The sequence below is a fragment of the Podarcis pityusensis genome, assembly GCF_964106645.2.
Source record: "Podarcis pityusensis genome assembly, chromosome: 8".
In the NCBI taxonomy this organism is placed as follows: domain Eukaryota; kingdom Metazoa; phylum Chordata; class Lepidosauria; order Squamata; family Lacertidae; genus Podarcis; species Podarcis pityusensis.
The window spans coordinates 12,592,057-12,613,189 of record NC_138033.1 but is presented as its reverse complement, the minus strand read 5'-3'; the positions used below and the strand labels follow the sequence as shown (position 1 = coordinate 12,613,189).

The following is a 21,133-nucleotide window of genomic DNA, read 5'->3' as shown; positions in this document are numbered from 1 at the left end:
CTACACCCCTGCATTCAGAGGACTACTGCCTCCAACAGTTGTGATACAGCATGACCATCTGGGTCAGTAGCAACTAATAACCTTATCCTCCATGATTTTTTCGATAATCCTCAAGCAAACAAATCCAAGTTGGTGGTGATCTTTACTTCCCATAAGAGCAAATTCCAGAGTTTAACTACATGTTATTTGAATCAGTGCTTTCTTCCATCTGTCCAGAATCTTCCAATATACAGTTTCATTGACGCCCTGAAAATTCTAGTGTTATGAGAGAGGAAGAATAACTTTTCTCCATCCATTTATTCCACACCATCCATAATTTTGTACACCTCTTCATGCTTCTTACTTGCTTTTTTTTGAAGTGAAAAGTCCCAAATTTTGTAACCTTTCCTCATTAGGGACTTGCTCTTGATCTTTGGCTTCTCCTTTTTTAAAGCTTTTACAACTACGCAATATCCTTTAAAGTGAGAAGACTGTACACAATATTCCTAATATTTCTATAATGGCATCATGATATTGGAAGATTTATTCAAAGGTAGCTGAGATATCGACAAATAAGAATAAGGATTCACACCAATGCAGTCATGAAAGTTTCTTTCCCTTTCTCATAATACTAGAACCAGGGGCGTAGGAGCGGGGGTGGGGTGGCATGTCACCCCATGCTCTATCAAGGAGAGGGGTGACAAATTATCAAGGAACAATTACTGCCCTACTAGGGCGGTTCATTAAAAACTTTTTTTTGTTGTTGTTGTAAATGCCTGCTCCAAAGGTCTTACCTTACTACACTAGGGATTATATAGCTATTTCTGAAACTTCATGCATATCAGTTAATATCTTGACCCTCATCCACGAAAATAGCTCTTTACTTGGCCATTTTCCTATATTGTGAAGGCTGAAATTTCAATTCATTGGAGCAGGGTCAAGATATTAACTGAGATGCATGAAATTTCAGATATAGCTATATAATCCCTACTGTAGTAAGATAAGACCTTTGGGGCAGGCATTTTATTTTTTAAAAAAGTTTTTTATGAACCTCCCTACTGCCCTACCCTCCACTGGGCTTCCCAGCTCCTGGAAAGTCAGCCTATGTGAAGAAAATAGGACTAGGCTGAGTAGATTAGGCCTTGTCTTGCCTTTGTCCCGCCCCCTGCCTGTAGCCGATTGGCCAGCTGGGTTGGGGGCACGGCGAAGGCAAGGCAAGGCCAAATCTACAGTGGTGCCTCGCAAGACGAAATTAATTCGTTCCGCGAGTTTTTTCGTCTAGCGAATTTTTCGTCTTGCGAAGCACGAAATCCCATAGGAATGCATTGAAATTCAATTAATGCGTTCCTATGGTCAAAAAAAGTCCAAACAAAGCCAAATTTGGTACAACAAGAGTTTATTAAGTGCTCTTTAAAATCACACATACTGTAAAGAGCATTTCAAAAATTGAAGAAACAATAAATTAAGTTTCTAAACATGACAGAAAAACATTTAAAAATCAACAAAGTGTACAGTACATTTTCTAAGACTCTGGGGGACAACTCGAAGAAGGTTCCTCTTCCACTCTTTGCTTCTTGCTGAAGAACCTGTCCATGGTCTGCTGCTTCATCTGCCTTTTCAGCACCTCCCTGAAAGGCAACATGACCCTCGTATCAAAAGTGTCCACAAGGTCATGTGCCACGTGCTTGTCAGGGTGGTGCCGCTGTGCAAAAGCCTGCACATCCTTCCACTTCAGGCAAATGTCCCTCAGTTCTTTGGAGGACAGCCGTTCCTCAGTTGCTTCCTCCTCTTCCAGCGAGGCCTGCTCCTGCGCAGCCTCTGCCTGCAGTTCGACCAGCTCCTGGGTGGTCAGCTCGTGGTCGTGCTCCTCCACCAGCTCGCTGATGTCTTCCTCTGTGACCTCCAGGCCCATGGTCCTCCCCAAGGCAACAATGTCCTGCACCACTGTTGACTCTGGTGCATCAGAGTCACTTGGTGCCACACAGTCCGGCCACAGGCTGCGCCAAGCGCAATTCAAATTTCTCTGGCTGATCCCGTTCCAGGCCGTGGTGATCATCTTCAAGCAGGTGACGATGTCGAAGTGGTCCTTCCAGAATTCCCACAGGGTGATGGTGGTGCAATCAGTCACCTCGAAGCATCGCCTGAAAAGCTCCTTGGTGTAGAGTTTTTTTAAATTGGCGATGACCTGCTGATCCATCGGCTGGAGCAGTGGCGTGGTGTTAGGCGGCAGGAACATGACGCTGGTGAAGCTGAACTCCTCCAACAAGTCCTCCTCAAGGCCTTTAGGATGAGCAGGAGCATTGTCCATCAGAAGCAAAGCCTTCAGCGGCAGGTCCTTGTCCAGCAGGTACTGTTTGACAGCAGGGCCAAAAGCAAGATTGACCCAGTCCATAAACAGCACACATGTGACCCAAGCCTTACTGTTGGATCGCCACATGACACTCAGCTGCTCCTTGTCGACCTTGTGTTTCTTGAAGGCCCGTGGGTTCTCCAAGTGGTACACCAGCAGGGGCTTGATCTTCAGGTCGCCGCTTGCGTTGGCACAGAAGAGCAGGGTCAGACGGTCCTTCATGGGCTTGTGGCCAGGCAACTTGGCCTCCTCCTGTGTGATGAAAGTCCTTTTGGGCATCCTCTTCCAAAACAGCCCGGTCTCGTCGCAGTTGAAGACCTGCTGTGGAACGTAGCCCTCCGTCTTCACAACCTCCAGGAACTCCGCTGCAAAGTCTTCAGCCGCAGAAACATCAGAACTCGCAGCCTCTCCATGCCTGACCACGCTGTGGATTCCAGATCTTGTTTTGAACCGGTCAAACCAGCCTCTGCTTGCCTTGAAGACTTCTGGCTCGCCTGAGGTTCCTGGCTGTTCCCGGACGAGGTCTGCGTGCAAGGCCTTGGCCTTTTCACAAATAACGGCCTCAGTCACTGTGTCCCCTGCACGCTGCTTCTCTTCTAACCAGATGAGCAGCAACTTCTCCACCTCCTCCAGAACAGCTGGCTGTTCTTCACGATCCTGGTGACTCCCTTGGCTGCATCAGTCGCAAGGATCTTCTCCCTCATCTTCAGGATGGTCCCGATGGTCGATGGATTCTTCCCGTACTCCCTGGCGAGGTCTGTCACACGCATTCCACCGTCGTGCTTCCGGATGATCTCCTTCTTCATTTCCAGTGTAATCTTCGCCTCCTTTCCCTCGCCGGCCTCTGCAGCAGCTGTCTTCTTGGGTCCCATGGCAGCACAGCTCCTACCTTCGCACCCCCCCCAAAAAAACCAGTGCTTCACATCCAAAAAATTCAAAAGCACCCAGCCACCCACCACACAGAAATTCAAACCCAGAACCAAGTCCTTGAATTCCAAACACCCCAACCCAAAATCAAAAAACCCCCAAAAAAGTTTTAAAAGTTTAACTTACCAAATGGCTGCAAAAGAAGTTTTGGAAAAGCTTCAAAAATCACCAAAGTCTTCAAAAACCTCAAAAAAGGCTACCACACCGCGTGCTATGAGTTGCTCCTCGAAGTCAAGTCGCAACTGCACCTCTTCAAGCAATGCACCCTGGGTATTAACGGTTTTAAGAAAAAGGAAACAAACTTGCAAGACGTTTTCGTCTTGCGAAGCAAGCCCATAGGGAAATTCATCTTGCGAAGCAGCTCAAAAAACGCAAAACCCTTTCGTCTTGCGAGGCATTCGTCTTGCGGGGCACCACTGTATTCGGCCTACTCTCATTTTCTTCACATAGCCTGACTTTCCAGGCTGCTGGGGAAGCTTGCCAAGGCCGCTGCCTGTCCTGCGCACCCCCTTCAGGCCCCAATCCCCCTTCGAAAAGCCTCTGCTGCCTCCAAAAGTGGAGCGTGTGAGACAATGGCAGCGCTGCCACCCCGTTTTCCCCACATGTGGCGCTGGGAGAAGCAGCTCAGCACTGCCCTAGGCGCTTGGCAGGCCGGCCTCCCCTTTGCCCCCAGCCTCTCCTGCATGAAGGTAGGAACCCCCTCACTCGCACACCCCAGTCTCCCCTGCACGAAGCTAGGACCCCCCAAAAGCAGTTGTGTAATTAAAAGAAGATGAGAAAAATCAGCAAAGCAATTCTGTGGCTAACAGACCAATTCCTTTAAATAGGGTCTATTAATGAAGTTCACACTTTTGACAACCAGTCTGATTCTTTTGCAGACAAATATTCCTAGACACAAGACTTTTATTTTTTATTTTTTAAGCCGTTTCAGTCTCCCATCTCGAGGCTAAGTTCAGCAAGCTGTACATTCCCACCCCTCTCCCCAAGACTGGATTATTTACTTCTGTGTGCTTGTGTATCTGTGCCTCCTTTGTATCTATTAGGGACTAATTTCTTGCCTTTCCATTGATATCTATGTTACTGATTACTTCTGCCATTTTAATTTTAGAGAAAGTGTTTAATTTAAAAAGGATCTGTACTATAGAATAACAGTGGTAACAATACATTGAAGACAAGTAAATATTTTGGGGCAGCAGAGGCTATCCCAGAGCCCTAGCGCCACCATCCCAAAGAGGATAAAATGGGCTGACTTTGTTACTCTTTTCTCCTCCCCTCCCCCAATGTCATTCTCTCTATCTGAGCTGGCTCCCTGCCTGTTACGTTAGATGCGGGGAAACCCGTGTGGGGTTCCTCTCTATGTAAAGTCTTCAAGCTGTTCCTGTGCACGCCTGAGAAATCTGCTCCATTGTCAAAATTTATCTTTTCCTCCACCTCCAGTCTCCGTTGTTGTGAGTCCTGGCTGAGGGGGAAAACAGAAGACGGATGGCCATCGGTCAGGGATGGTCTAGTTGAGATTCCTGCATTGCCCCAGGGGTTGGGCCAGATGACCCTCAGGAGTCCCTTCCAACTCTACAATTCTGCAGGCTTGTGCAGACTTTTAGGTACAAGTTGGATGCAAGGGCTGCATAGGATTGCAGCCCATCTTATGCACCGTCGGCTCAGGAAAAGTCCCACTGATCATGATGAGACTAGATTGCTGCTGTGCAGTCCTGCTTTTAAATAAATGTTTTCCTTTTCAGATAACACAGAGCATGGTGAAATCACAATGAGTAGAACCTCCCCTTCAGGAGTTTCAAGCGCTAGTACAGGTTCTACATAATATGTGTGCTGCATTGTTTACTGTGACAGCACCTGCCCTTTGGAACTCCCCACCTATTCTTCTTTAGGCAAGCATACCTAGATGCTTAGGAAGTTGAAGTAATTTTAATTTTAACATTTTAGCTTTTATATGTTTTAAAGTAGGATTGTTAATTTTTCTTGATTTTACTGCTGTGGTGTTTTTTTGTTTTTTGTTTTGGTAAACCACTTTGCAGGTTTTTTAAAATAAATTTTATTAAATAAATACGCAATAAATATAAATAAAATAACACAAGCCAAAACACAATCCATCCTATAGATTTAAGTATCTGTCCACAGTCGCCTACTTGTTATCAGAGGCCCAGAATCCACATTTGTAAGAAAATATGAAATAGGCAAAATAAATAAATAAATAAATGTGGGTGTGTGACACACACAAAAAAATCTGTACCACCGGGTACCACCTAACCTTCCTAAGCCTCTGACTAGAACTCAATGACATCTAATGAAGCTGACTATAGAACAGGGACGTGAGCTTGAAAAAAATATTGGGAGTGCCCACAAAGATCTGTGATATGGGAGGGGGGGGGCTGTTTTAATCCAAGGCTGTTGATACAGGCAAAACAAGACCCTTTCAAAGAATTAATGCTGTGGTTAGGCTCAGGTTGTAATGATAAACCATCCATCATAAAGTGGTTTGTCTGCTTTTCCTCATTCCCAAAGGTAACACACACCCTGCTTAAACACCTGGAACCCCTAAACTCTCACACTGCTCAGAGATTGGGGTGGTGTTCAACAATATAATAATATCATGACAGCAGTGGGCACCGGTGCCAGAGACAATGTCACAATGAGTATGGACTGCCTGTTTTCCTAGGATTCTAAGGCCTTTAAAGCACGCAGTTGAAATCCCTTGCTGGAACTTTATTCAGATGTCCCCCTGTTGCATCACAGTACTAGCAAGAGTAGAATGGATTGTACCTTTGCTCTGTCATCTGATCTATTTTGACAACACTTACCTAAGGCCATGTCAACTTGGGCCTCAACACCCACACCCACACCAACCTCATCCTTCAGAATGAGCCTCATCCCCCACTCTATTTATCTGAGACATTCTCTGGGTTCTTGCTCTCTCTCTTGGCTTCTGGGGAGAATTAAATTCATAGTAAGTGGGCATAACTTGACAGCCATGCAACCTCATCACTCGAGTGATAAGCTATTATTATTATTATTATTATTATTATTATTATTATTATTATTATTTATTAGTTCCATAGACAATAACTCTTCACAATGACTACAAGGACAGCATGCCTCTGACTCTGGGTACTAGTTTCTAAGAAGAAGAAGCTAGACAGGTGCGCCAACTGGGGAGGGTGAGGTACTCCCCCCCAAAAAAAATATTCTTAAAGAGGGGGGTGGGCCCCATTAATATTGAGCAGAAAATCATGTATAAGGTTAACACGTCCCACTTTGTCAGCCCCCTCAATAGCAGGGGCAAGCCAGTGCCTCAGCAGCCAGAGACGGCTATTGTACTACCTGTGAACTTTCCAGGGGCATCTGCTTTTCCATTGTAGGAAACAGGATGTGGGACTAAATAGGACTTTGGTGTGATCCACTGGGGTTTTTTTGGATCATAAAATAATATGAAGAGCCCTGTTAGACCAGGCAAAAGGTTTATCTAGTCCTAAATCCTGTTTTCACAATGGCAAAACAGATGTCTATGGCAAGGACAACTGTGGTGCCCTGCTTGTGAAAGGCTGTCCCCAGCGACGGCTGCCTGGGGTCTTCACATATATATATATATATATATTTTCTGCACAAGGAAAGACATACCTTTTGCCCAGGCCTTTTGTGAGAGATTATATGTTTGCTTCTAGTGCTGTTATGGGAGTTGTTTTGTTTTCCATGGGGTAATGTTTTTATATTAATGTTTTTAAAATGCAAGTCACTTGGAGACATTCAGGTAACAAGCAACTAACATGTCTAAATAAAAAGGTAAAGGTAAAGGACCCCTGGACGGTTAAGTCCAGTCAAAGATGACTATTATGTTGCGGTGCTCATCTCGCTTCAGGCCGAGGGAGCCAGGGAAGAAGAAGATATTGAATAATATGGTGATAATGGAGGAGGAGGAGGACATGAGCACATTGTCACTTTCCCCACCCCCTCCATTGTGATTCCCAGCATCTGGGTGTCCCATTGTTAGATTCTCATTTTTAGAAGAAATAAAGGAATTATCTAAGCTTAAAGAGAAAATTATACATCCACATTACATATTACAGAAATATATAATTCTAGGTAAAGGTAAAGGACCCCTGGATGGTTAAGTCCAGTCAAAGGTGACCATGAGGTTGTGACACTCATCTCGCTTCAGGCTGAGGGATCCAGCATTTGTCCAAAGACCGTGATGGAAGCCAGAGCAACATTACAGCAAGAAAACTCCCTGGACATCTGTGATGCTGCCACTCTCCCTCTCTCATTGCTCAAATGCCAAAGTGCACTTCTTTCAGACTGTCTTTGGCTTTCATCATCATCACAAGTGAAACAAAAGCAAAGGACGTGGAGCTGTGCTTATGTATATCCAGCCCCTTAATAAGCTAGTCCCTTAAATCCTCAAGTTTCTTTGAACAGAACCTCCCCCACCCCTGCACTTAACAGTTACCAAGTTATTTTAAAGAGGAAGTAGACAAGTTTTCTAACCCAAACACAAGTGCATTTAATGGAAGTGAGGAAATCTAGAACTTGAGTCACTGCATTCCACAAAAGAAACTGTGGACAGACACCTGTCTCCCCTAGCAATAAGTTTCTTTCTTTCTTTCTTTCTTTCTTTCTTTCTTTCTTTCTTTCTTTCTACTAATCTTTATTGGTTTAAAATCAAAACATTCACACACAATGAAAGCTTGAAGAGAAAAATAGAAAAAGAAAAGACGAAACAAAAGAAGCACGATGCTAAGTTGTTATTGGTATGAACTTTCGTGTGCAGGCACACTTCTTCAGATACCATGCACACAGAAGCTCATACCAGTAACAAACTTAACTGGTCTGTAAGGTGCTAATGGAAGGAATTTTTTATTTTGTTTCGACTACAGCAGACCAACACGGCTACCTACCTGTAACTAGAACAAAAAGCAGTAGAACAAGACATCACAAATTCACAAAAATGTTTTGACCATCAACTTCCAACTTCCTTGATATGGGTTCTTTGTTTTCTTAATTACTTGCCTTTATTTTTCAATGAACCTTGTCTTTATTAAATCTTGTGCGACTTCTTTATACCTTATTCAATTCTGAGAGTTATTCGAAGCATTCTAAAGTTCTTTAAAATATTGTCTATAGATCTCCCATTCTGTTTTGAACTTTGGGGTTGACCGATTTTCTGTCATATATGCTAGTTCCATGTATTCAAGCATTTTTACTTGCCACTCCTTTCCATCCCTTGGCAATCAGCATCCTCGCTGCCATTATTGCATAGAAAAAGATCCTTCTTTTCTTCCTTGGGATGTCTGATGCCATTATGCCTAAGAGGAAGGATTCAGGTTTTTTTATTAAATGTTATTTTGAACAGTTTTTTTAAAAAATTCATTGTATATAAGTTCCCAAAAGTTCTTTATTTCTTTGCAACCCCACCACATGTGGTACATTGTGCCCTCTAATTCTCTACACCTCCACTGTGGAAAGACACCTATCTCCCCCTCACAATAAATTCCATGCCACTGACCCTCAAGGAAATTTGGCAAAAAAGCATGAGGTTCCAGAAATCTAATCCAATTTCAGTGCTGAGCTTTGAAATCTAGCATAGTCTGTTGGGACTCATTTCCCCAGGGTGGTGAAATTGAGGCTGGCACAATTAGGGGGGACGTGTCCTTGGAGTTCTTGGGAGGGGGAAGAGATTTAATTTGTTTTCAACGCTGTGCTTTAAATTATGATATAGTGCAATTAGAATTCTAGCAATTTGTGACACTGTGCTGAACCTGTCGTTCCTGGGTGCTGGCAAAGTGCTCCTTGTCGTGGCCTATACTTTCCTCCAACTAAGCCTCTTCATGCTTCCCTGTTTGGCCCACTGCTCTTCCTGACTCTTCAGCTTTCTAGAATGATTAAGACACTCCTGACCACCTGACTCCTCTTGGTCCAGCTTCCTCCAGGAAAGAGCCTTAGAAGACTAGACATGTTATGGGTATCAAAGTCCATAGTATTTGGTTTTAAGAACACTGAAATACAACTGAGAACTTTATCAGATCAAAATTTGATATTTAGTATTATTAAAGGCCAGCAAAATACCACTTTTAGATGGAAGCTGAATGACAGCTTGTTAGAAAGACTGGGATAATGCAAAAGGGATTTTAATGTTTAACTGACTTCTTTGAGTTAAATACAGTCATATCTTGTGTTGTGTTAGGTTCATGTTGTGTCTTTTCAGGTTGCGAAAGTGGCAAACCCAGAAGTGTATGATTCCAGGTTTCACCGCGCGTGCATGCGTAGAAGCGTTCTGCGCGCTTTGCACATGCACATAACCCTCTATCGCACCGTGCGTGCGCACAGAAGCGGCACTCTAGTTACGGACTTTTTGGGGTGTGAACGGCACCCCAGAACGGATTGAGTCTGTAACTAGAGGTACCACTGTATAGAGAATTGTACAGATTTAAATACAGTATGGGATGCTAGGAATATGATTATTAGAGGCTCCTTCATATAGCAAAGTGCTTACCAAAAAAGGTGAAAGATCAAAAGACATATTAAAAGAAATAGAAACTGTAAAAAGTCTTTGATTGACAAGCCCGATGATAATAAAATGTTACAAACTATTAGACTATCATTGTTATTAAACCAGGAGATGGAACAAACGTTAAAATGTTTTAAGCAGAAGCACTTCAAAATTGACACTTCTATAATGATGTCAACTCCTGTCCAAGACAGCAGGCATCATTCTAGTTCTGGGAATGTTTTAGGCAGAGAGATGAGACTGTTCATAATATACTTTTCTATTTGCTTTTGAGATGGATACTTGGTTGTGATACATTCAGTGCAAAGAGCACGACTGGTGCGGTTGCATCAGGTGTGGAGATTCTGGGGTGGCTGCAGCAGATGCTGCAACTATGACACGCAACAAAAGGTGAGAGATGGGAGGGCAGATTTTGGTGCACAGGGTGCCACTGAAATTTGAGGTGCCAAGGTTAACCACTGTCAAGTTTCAAGGCCTACATTATGATTACTCCTCTCTCCTTCCAAATTTGCTTCCCCATCAGTCTGTTTCTTTCTGTTTTCCATTCTCATGTTCTGCATCTGCCCCTTCATCAAAATACTGTGTATGATTACCCAAATCAACAGCTCCTTGTTTGGGAATGAGGTTTTCCACAGGATTATCTTGCTGCAGTCCTACAGGTAAGTAAAAAATAAAACAAAATCCAAACTGAAAGAGCCTTTGTTGACCCCTTTTTCATTTTCCCTTTCTTGTCTTTTCTTGTCTCCTGATCTGTGATAGAATTTGGAGGGGTGATTTATAAATTAGTGGGGTTTTTTATATCTGCAGAAAGGGAGAGAGGAAAACAAGACAAAAAATATTATATACTAGTAATTGTGTAGAAGATGAAGTTGTGGCGGCAGTGGTAGGCTAGTAGTAGGCGGACGCACGTTGGCAAAAGGAGAAGGGGGTAGGGGAAGAATTGTTGTGGCATTTTATACAAGCGTTCCCCCACTTTTGCATGATTGACAAGTGTGACTGTGTATGCTTGCAGCACTGGAAAATAAGTAAATAAAAAAACAGAATACCAGGAAATGATGGGAGAAAGCAGGAGAGTCCCCGTTGCTTGGGAGGAGACCCTCCCCAGAACCTGAAGTGGACTTCAATGAGGGTGGATGAAGCCCCAAGGAGAGCAGAGGTGCAATGGGGCTTTAATTAGGCTGCTCCACCTCCCTTCCTAGCAGGTGACACACATGGTATTGCAGCTGCTGCTGCTGCTGCGGCTTTTGCACACGTCCTCCAACCTCCAGGCATCCCAGAGCTTCAGCTCTAGATATTTTGGTCTGAACTGGGGAGAGAGTTTGAGTGGGGGGAGGGCCTGTATAGGCTTACACAAAATGTAAATGCTACTCTTCACACAATAGAGGATAACTTTTTCTGATATCCCAATATTCTGACTCCTCTCGTTTGGCTCCAAGGTCCCCTTTTTGGCCTTAGGCAGGGGTGTGATGTACCACCTGCAACCCCCTCTCCTGAGTGCTGTGGAGAGGCATCCAGGGGCTGCATTTGGCCCCCAGGACACAGGCTATCCACCCCTAGCCTCTCCATTCTTTCTCTCTTTCTCTCTTCAGTCCTGAGCTGAAAATCGTTCCTGGCAAACTCAAAACCATGGGATGGAATCATGATTGTTTTTAAAATGTTTTGATCTATTTCCACTTTGTTTTAAAATTCAGTAAATAATAATATAAATCAGATGTCCAGATTTTAAGATGTACTGTACCAGGCCTATGCCAAACTCAGGATATCCTCAGGATTCAATTTTATCCCCTATGCTCCTTAACATATACGTAAACCTCTGAGTGGGGACATTGGTTCTAAAGTTTTAAATGTAATGTACATAAAATGTTATGTTTCAATGCCTTTAAAATGTCATGATGAGAAGTCAGTCTACTGCAAAATGCATGACTCATCTCATGACTTGGATTTCATACAGTCCTACTGTTAACCTGACCAAGATGATCAAGGGTCTGGAAACCCTTGAGGGAGTTTGGTATGTTTAGCCTGGAAAAGAGGTGACTGAGAGCAGACATGATAGCCATTTTCAAATATCTAAATGGCTGTCACGTGGAAGATGGAGCAAGCTTGTTTTCTCCAAAGGGTAGGAACTGAACCAATGGATCAACACCACTGCCTCTGGAAGGCAGGAACCTTATGCCTTAAGTACTTCCTACTCCTTCCTACTCTCAAATTGCCTTTTCCACACTGCAATTCCCTTTCCCTGAAATCATTTCCTTGGAAGGTAGCAAGTGGGTTATCAGCACACGTCTCCACTATCAATTGTCTTGGATCATCAAGAATGGAAAACAAATCTTCCAAATCCATATCCTCCTTTCTCTTCATCCACTGATGGTTAGAGGAATCATTCTGTGCTGTGTATCTTCTGCAGCCACCTCAGTGTATCATGAGGTTGGCAACTGCTGACCTAGCTCCACTGGCCCAAAATGGTTGCATCTTTCGATGAACTTATTGGAAGACTGTGGGTCATGAAGGTGGGGCGTGTGTGTTTGTTTATTTGAATTCAGCAGGGTTTAGTTTGCTGATGTTTTTAATATTGTTTTGTGGATTGTGAGTGCTGTAGTGCTTTGTGAATCTTATAAAATGAGCTTTGTTCTGGTTGTGCTGCTTCATTTTTTTAGTTATTTTGTTAACAATGTTTTAGAGAAGGTCGTTACTTTTGTTATGTTTTGTAGTCGTTTTACTGATCATTGTCAATTATACCAACTGATTAATGCTCTAATTGTGAGGTTCTGTTAGGTTGCTGTTATTTATTGTTTGTTTGTAAGCTGCATTGTGACTCACGTGAGTGAAAAGCAGCATAGAAATAGAATAAATGAAGTGAAATGTTGCTGAAAGTGTGGCAAGGCAGCCCTGAAGTTGCTGCATCTTCTCTTCCAGCACAGCAGCCATTTTCACTTGCACGTCAGCTGATGCAATATGATACCATATGTGGCAATCTGGAGATTGAAATACAGTGAGGTACACTGTTGGCAATGAAATTATGTACACAATGCGTACTGGGTCATTTATACGTGACCATCTTTGTATCTCTGAAACAGGAGCCAATTGGCAAATTTATTGTTGTTTTTTTGTTCAGTACCTCAAAATTAGTAAAAATATATAATACTAAAATTACACAAAGAAAACTCCTCCTGGACATCTGTGATGCTGCCACTCTCCCTCTCTCTCATTGTCCAAACACCAAAGTCCACTTCTTTCACACTGCCTTTGGCTTTCAGAACCATCACTAGTGAAACAAAAGCAAAGGATATATTCCAGCCCCTTAAGTTCACAAGCTTTTCTGATTAGTGACCTCCCCTACCCCTGCCCTTAACTGTTACCAATTTATTTTAAAGAGTAAGTGACCATGTTCTTTATGCCAAACCCAATTGGATTTAATGGGGCCGAGGACACCTAGAAATCGAGTCACTGTGCATTTTATTAATGTGCCATAAATAAACCCTTTACCCTTTCACAAAATTTCATGCAGCTGACTCTCAGGAAAATCTGGCAAAATTGCCTGGGCTTCTGGAAATTTAATCCTATTTCAGCGCTGAGCTTTGAATTCTACTGTAACCTGATGGCACTCATTTTCCCACATCCAGGGTGGTGAAATTGAGGTTGGCACAGCTTAGAAGAGACGTGTCTTTGGAGTTCTTGGGAGGGGGAAGAGATTTAATTTGTTTTCCACACTGTGCTTTAAATTATGGTATAGTGCTATTAGAATTCTAGCAATTTGTGACACTGTGCTGAACCTGTTGTTCCTGGGTGTTGGCAAAGTGCTCCTATACTTTCCTCCAATTAAGGCTGTTCATGCATCAGTTCCCTCTCTTACTCCTTCCTGGCACTTCAGCTTTCTAGAATGATGAAAACCAGGCACAGGCAAACTCGACTCTCCAGAGGTTTTGGGACTACAATTCCCATTATCCCTGACCACTGGTCCTGTTAGCTATGGATGGTGTGATTTGTGGTCCCAAAACATCTGGAGGGCCAAGTTTGCCTATGCCTGATGAAGAAAACTGATCACCTGACTAATAAATAAATAAATAAGGGGAAAAACATGCACCCAACCCCTGAGGCCATTCCACTGTAAGTATCCAACCAACCCAAAATTTAAATACCTCTTGTGATGCTTTGACCTCTTTCCGTTTCAACAGTATGAATTCTACCAAAACTTTCCATATCTCCTCAAAATCATTTCTCCTGCATATTCCCCTTACCTTACCTTACCTTACCTTACCTTACCTTACCTTACCTTACCATAATAGCACAAAATAGAAACACCCCTCCAATTATTCTTCAAGCCACACTGTATCACTATATTTCCTCCTTATTTTCTTGCTCTCCTTTCTCACATTGTGCTTCCCCACTTATTTGTTGTTTTGATCATTTATTTCCTGTTGCCTCCCATTGACTGCAGCTTATTCACAAAATTTCTCAGGCTATAAGAAAAGAGAAAATAAAATAAGAAAGCCTTTCATCCCAACTTTTCCCTTTCTTCTTCTTCTTTTTTTTAAAATATATTTTATTAAGGATTTTCTTGTTTTACAGAAGTGTAGTGCCTCGTATTTTTTTTTCATGTAACATTTTTACAAATCCGTTTCATTTGTTGAGGCATTAGGGGAGAAGAAAAAAAGAAAAAGAAAAAAGAAAGGGGGGGTGGAGAGAGGGAAGATGGATAGGGGTGGGGTCGGGTGGCGGTGTTTCTATTATGTTTAATGTATGTAGAGTTTGGTGTCAGCGTTGCTTGTGTTGTTCACTTGTGTTCCTTTGGTGGTGAGAGAGGTTGGGGTTGGCCTAGGGTGTGATTGTTTGCTTGTGACTGGCTGTGGTGATCTTTGTTTTCGTGTGTGAGTGAGGTGGGTGGGTGTTTTGGATCAGGTTAGCCATATTGATTTGTATGCTGTTGGTGGATTATTGTCATTGTCCTGTTGGGCTGTGTATGTGATAAAGGGGAGCCATACCGGGGTGAAGGCGTCTTCTTCTGTTTGTCCCCGTGTCAGTTTCAGTTTATTAGTTAATTTTTCTAGTAGGGCTGTTTCCCATACTATTTGGTACCATTGGTCCATGCTTACTCCTGACAGGTCTCTCCAGTGTCTGGTTATGGTGTTTCTGGCTGCTGAGAGCAGGTGGGTTATGAGTTCTTTGTGGTGTAAATGGGCATTGTTGTCTTGGAAGATGTTTAGTAGGGCCAATTCTGGGGTGATGTCTATTACTTGCTTAGTTATTTTACATATTTCTTGTATGGCAACGCAAACAAATGTTTTATATGTCTCCTTTTCCATTCCCAAAAACCATGTGCTTTTGATGTGTTTTTCCCTAGCTTTTCCCAATCTTATTTTAACTGTTTAAAAACAAATTAAATCCAAGCCCACAGTGTGTGTCTCTTTTAGGTCATAAAAAGAAACAAAGGAAATAAAAAACAATCCTTAATTTAAAAACCAGCAGATTTTGCTTATTTGAGATATGAAGGGAGAATACAAGCTGCAGAGAAATTCCTGTGGCTGAGCTATGGCCATCAAAGAACAATAGATGGCAATTGAGGGACATGAACAATGCATCTCCTTCCCTCTGCCCTGAGACTACGGATTTGGAAGGTTGCCAGGGTAACTATCCATGGAACAAGGGTGACTGGAGGAAGAAGGAGGAAGAAGAATTGAGATCCTCCATGGGCAGGCTGCTAGAAGGCCGCCCACACTGCTGTGGGGTACAATCCCCTCTTAAAAGGCCCATGCTTCACCTGAAGGTCTAAATAGGCGAATAAACCATATTTCTTAAAGCCACAACATTCTCTGATATGTCTCAGTTCTCCAAAGGAGCACAAACCTTGTGTGAGTGTCTGGAATGCCCTGGGCTCTTGCCACCCAACTTTTGTAACAATACCCATTTCTTCCCTCTGCAAAGACTGCCCTTCCCCACCATCCCCAACACCATCAAAGACTCTTTATTTGGCAAATTCTTCACGTGCCCCCTCCATGAGAGGTCCAGAGGGCTTCAACATGAGAAAAGGAGCTTATTCTTTATTTGACAAATACAGACACAGAACACAGTTTTATTTGCGACACCAATTTATTGTGATCATGATCAAGAGAAGTTTTAACCATACGCTATGATATCATGAGGATGAGTCCCCAAGCCCCACTTTTCTACTTTAGCTTATCTATCCCTGCATCCCATTCACCCTACACTAAATGCCAAATAGGGGACTCTCGGTCCTGTGAACCCCACTTTCTCTGCACTCCCAATATCAGGCAAGCAACTTCCTCCCCCAATGCAGCTGCAAATCATGGATGTCAAAGGGGAAGACTTTGCTATCTTCTAATTACTCATCAAGGTTGGATTTATTTGGTGGTGTTTTGGTGGTGCTTTAGGATCACAGCATTGTGATTGGTTGATATTGCGAAAAAAGTCATCATCCGTTGATGTCCTTGCCAGATTGCAAAAATCCCGTGTTGCACAGCCTTTGAACACCTTATCAGAATGATTACTGCCATCTAGTAAAGAGAAAAAAGCATAGTCATAGAAATCATTGGGTAGTACCAGAGTCACAGGGTGCAGAAGACAGAGAATGTGAACATTTTAATCATTATAAACTGTATTGTACATATAGAACAATATGCATCCTAATATCACACTGATGTTTAAATCCAGAAAAAGAACTTTGTTCTTATGTAGCAGGGCCATATGGATATGGAATTCAAAATCCATGGCTGCTTTAAGGTTGTCTGTTTTTTTAAAGTTCATTAAAATGTGCTCTCTCTATATATATTTATATATATGTAATTCAACAAACAGATTATTTGTTTCTTTCTCATACACACATACACACCAGAGACAGAAGCACACAGTCTCATCCATATAGGTAAAGAAGGTAGAGGACCCCTGGATGGCAAAGTCCACTCAAAGACGACTATGGGGTTGCGGCGCTAACCTCACTGTCAGGCTGAGGGAGCCGGCATTTGTCCACACTTTTCTGGGTCACGTGGCCAGCATGACTAAGCTGCTTCTTTCAAAACAAGACACTATGACGGAAGCCAGAGCACATGGAAACACCATTTACCTTTCTGTCACAGTGGTACCTATTTATCTACTTGCACTGACGTGCTTTCAAACTGCTAGGTTGGCAGAAGCGGGGACAGAACAAAGGGAGCTCACCCCGTCACAGAGATTCAAACTACCGACCTTCCAATCAGCAAGCCCAAGAGGCTCAGTGGTTTAGACCACAGCGTCAGCCACTCACATTATATGCAAAGCAAAGGCTACTGGAATGCTAATATTTTGGGGGGAAAGAAAACTCGCCTCCCCATACACATCCTATGTATTTTCTGGCAGGAAGCCACAGACTGAATGAGAGAGCAACCCACCCACACACTCTAGTAAACTGTGTCCACCTCCCACCTCTGACTCAGTGGTTAACCACAGTACTTACAGTTAGCCATCACAAACTCTATGCACAGATTCTCTTCACCTCTACACCTGACGGTCTCTGAGTCCTGACAATCTTCAAAGCTGGAAGCAGAGCAGCCTGGGCACTCCAGACCATTGTAGAATATACCCAGCACTGCCAAAAGCAAGCGTTAGAGTCAACACATGAATCCAGACCAGATGTCTTTATTTTAATTCCTAGGCTTCAGTTGTCTAATCCTATGAGACACGTGCACTGTTTCCAACACATTCTGCTTCTGGAATCAGTCGTCCATACAATGCAGTTGAAGTGTCTGGCAACCAGCTTATGAAGAAAAGGGAGCAATTTTAGTTGCTGCTGTCCTGAGATAGACTGGAGAGACTTTATCCACACTATGGGTGAATTTCACTCTTGAGGGGAGAGGTGGACTTACTGCAGGAGGTGACAAAGAAACATCTTGGCATCAACATCTTGGCAAGATTCTTGCCAGCAGCCAGATTGCTGGACCTCACCTGCCTTGATGGTGTGTTTGAGGAAGGGGAGAGATAAGTTGAGCAGGTGGCAGACTGTCCAGCCAGCCCTTAAAGGATGACCCTGAAGGGGTGACACGACTTTGATCACAAACACCACCACACACAAACACACTTTGGCATTTTCTCTTTTGGGCACTGTTAGGGGCAGCATCCCCTGAAAGTGTTCAATAAGTGGTCAAAGGAGTGGGAAGTTGAGATTTCCCAGGTTGCAAGGCTAGGTGAGAAAAGGAAAGCTCCCAGAAGAGAACTGAGGATGGTCTGTCATTTGGGGAGACAGCTTAAGAGCTACTTTTGTACAGAGAGAAATATATTGTTTTCTCATTTTATATTTTTCTATTTTGAACCTTCCTGGGATGGAGGGCAATATACAGATTAAATAAACAAGGAACAAATAATATGCTCTTTGTTTACTGTTTTGGGACTTCAAGTATGAATATTTTTCCCCTCTCTCCCCCCTCTTTCATATTGTTGATAAACAAGTGTTATTATTAATAGTTGCATCTGAGATGAATAGATAATATTTTTTCTTTTTTTGATTGGGATGAGTTGTGGAGATTATTACTGGACTGTCAAATTGAATAAGCTGAAATGGATGCTCTTTATGTGCTATATATTATGTACTATATTTCATGATGTATTGTTACACATGACTTAATACTATGATTATATTCATTATATTATGAATATAATGTTATGTAGGTATACAGTGGTACCTCGGGTTACAAACACCTCGGGTTTAAAACACTTCAGGTTACAGACTCTGCTAACCCAGAAGTAGTACCTCGGTTTAAGAACTTTGCCTGAGGATGAGAACAGAAATCGTGCATTGGTGGAGAGAGGCCCCATTAGCTAAAGTGGTACCTCAGGTTAAGAACAGTTTCAGGTTAAGAATGGACCTCCAGAAAGAATTAAGTTCGTAACCAGAGGTACCACTGTAGTATGTTGTTTACTTTGTTACTGTGTTGTAAACTGACCTGTGACCTATTGATGAGGGGCTGTATATAAATTTCTCAAATAAATAAATTTTGTTTTCATGTTGTATTTATTATATTTATATACCACTCAATACATAAAACAGTCCCTAAGTGGTTTACAAAATCTCTCTCTCTCTCTCTCTCTCTCTCTCTCTCTCTCTCTCTCCCTCTCTCTCTCTCTCTCTGTGTGTGTGTGTGTGTATGTGTGTATGTGTCTGTTTTTAAGAGAACCCTGGGAAGCTAAGTCCAGCCGAATTTGCACAAAAACACTGTTTACTTTTCCATCCCAGCGGTACCTATTTATCTACTTTCACTGGTGTGCTTTCTAACTGCTAGGTTAGCAAGAGCTGGGATAAAGCAACGGGAGCTGATCCCATCACAGGGATTTGAACTGTTGACCTTACAATTGGCAAGCCCAAGAGGCTCAGTGGTTTAGACCACAGCACCATCTGTATCACTCCATATATATATATATATATATATATATATATATATATATATATATGAATGAAACTGAGTAACCACAATAAAATAAAATGCAGTTTTCAATATAACTACAATACATTGCAATAATATCTTTTTTTTAAAAAAAAAGAGCAACACATTTTGAAATATCTTTAGAGTAAGGGATCCCTTCTTTCATGGACTAAACACTACACACCACAGTCAAATCCTGCCTTACATCTGCACAAATGATAATATTTAATATGACTCATCCCAGTCTGTTCAGCTAATACATACAAAACACATCATGCACCCAGTCACTCCAGTATCTCTATCTCAATCAGTCACCAACCACTAACCCCACTCACTCCTTCCCCTCAGGAAAAAAAAGTATGGATGACAGCTAATGGATTGAGGCTGAATGTCAACAAGATAGAAGTGCTGTTTCTGGGGGACAGAGGGTGGGCATGTGGGGGGGGGGGCTTCCTGGTCCTAAATGGAGTAACTATGCCCCTGAAGGACCAGGTGCACAGCCTGGGAGTTATTCTGGACTTATAGCTGTCCATGGAGGAACAAGTTAATTCTGTGTTCAGGGCAGCTATTTACCAGTTCCTTCTGGTACACAAGCTGAGACCCTACTTGCCTGTGCACTGTCCTGCCAGCGGGGTACATGTTCTGGTTATCTCCCACTTGGACTATGGCAGCACACTCTATGTGAGGCTGCCAGATTGGTGACTGGGAGCAGCCGCCGGAACCACATAACACTGGCTCCCAGTACCTTTCTGGGCATAATTCAAAGTGTTGGTGCTGGCCTTTAAAGCTATAAACAGCCACAATCCAGTATACCTGAAGAAGCATCTCTACCTCCATCATTCAGCCTGGACACTGAGGTTCAGTTCCAAGGGCTTTCTGGTGGCTCCTTCACTGCAATAAGTGAGGTTGCGGGGTAGTAGGCAGAGGGGCCTTCTTGGTAGTGGCCCTCCAGCTGTTTTGGGACTACAACTCCCATCATCCCTAGCTAACAGGACCAGTGGTCAGGGATGATGGGAGTTGTAGTCACAAAATAGCTGGAAGGCCAAGTTTGGCCATGCCTGGGCCATTAGTACCAACAGATGCTTCCCCTCACTTCCTCTTTAGATTGGCCCAACAGGGTAACGCTCAGGGTCAGCACGGCTATCAGGGAACAAGAAGGACATGTGTTCTTATCTCTCTCTCTAATCCCCCAATTTATCCAGGTTTTTCTATTCATATCCTTAGGGGCCATCTGAAGCTCTGGGCTAATCAGTTGTTGACACAGGCTGCCTGTTTTCAAGAAACATGTGGTGAGGCTGATTCTAACCACCTCCCATGCAAACTAGGAAAAATAATCTTGGCCTAGATCAGTATCTTTAGTTTATTCTATGGGTACCCAAGGATGAAACCTGAAACCAGAATGATGTTCTTTCTCAGGGGTAAAGGTAAAGGGACCCTTGACCATTAGGTCCAGTCGCGAACAACTTTGGGGTTGTGGCGCTCATCTCGCTTTACAGGCCGAGGGAACCGGCATTTGTCCGCTTCCACAGACAGTTTTTCTGGGTCATGTGGCCAGCATGACTAAGCCGCTTCTGGGGAAGATTCAAAAGCCTGCAGATATTTACCTGGCATGCTTTGGTTATTGCAGTAACTATCCTGACAGCAGTGGGTTGTACGGTAGAAAGAAGCATCATTTAGTGTAGTAAAGCTGTAATTCCCTGAGGTGCAATTTGTAGTGCATCCCCATAGAAATCTGTCTTCTGTATAGTCACCTGTGTGAGAGACAAAGAAAGAAATAGGTACAATTCAAAACCAAAATTTTTCAAATCAACCCCCTAATAATTGAAATTTATATGATGCTTCCTAATATACATATTGATGCAACAATGCAAAGTGTGTGTGTGTAGTTTCTCTGGTTATGTTCGAAACAAGAGGATGAACAAGCCAGTAGTAGGACCTCTGCTTGGAGAGGTCAGA

The 21,133-nt window shown here is 42.9% G+C and overlaps 1 protein-coding gene and 1 long non-coding RNA gene across 2 annotated transcripts in view; both read right to left on the bottom strand.

The window, feature by feature from the left end:
* The window catches only part of LOC308483159 (tigger transposable element-derived protein 1-like), a gene marked incomplete at its 5' end in the record, with an annotated part of 108,162 nt that extends 103,809 nt beyond the window's left edge, over positions 1–4,353 (bottom strand). The window contains 2 exons of the mRNA XM_081016743.1: positions 1,497–2,953; positions 4,315–4,353. Of these exons, the coding sequence (XP_080872869.1) occupies positions 1,502–2,953; positions 4,315–4,353 (1,491 nt within the window). The 3' untranslated portion in view covers positions 1,497–1,501. The remainder of the gene's footprint in view (positions 1–1,496; positions 2,954–4,314) is intronic.
* An 11,503-nt stretch (positions 4,354–15,856) lies between these two features.
* On the bottom strand, positions 15,857–20,900 carry LOC308484600. Its single transcript, XR_013990029.1, has 3 exons — positions 20,782–20,900; positions 17,218–17,349; positions 15,857–16,282 (listed from the first exon to the last, which is right to left on the bottom strand). It is a non-coding gene; the product is annotated as an uncharacterized lncRNA (long non-coding RNA).
* Positions 20,901–21,133: the final 233 nt, after the last annotated feature.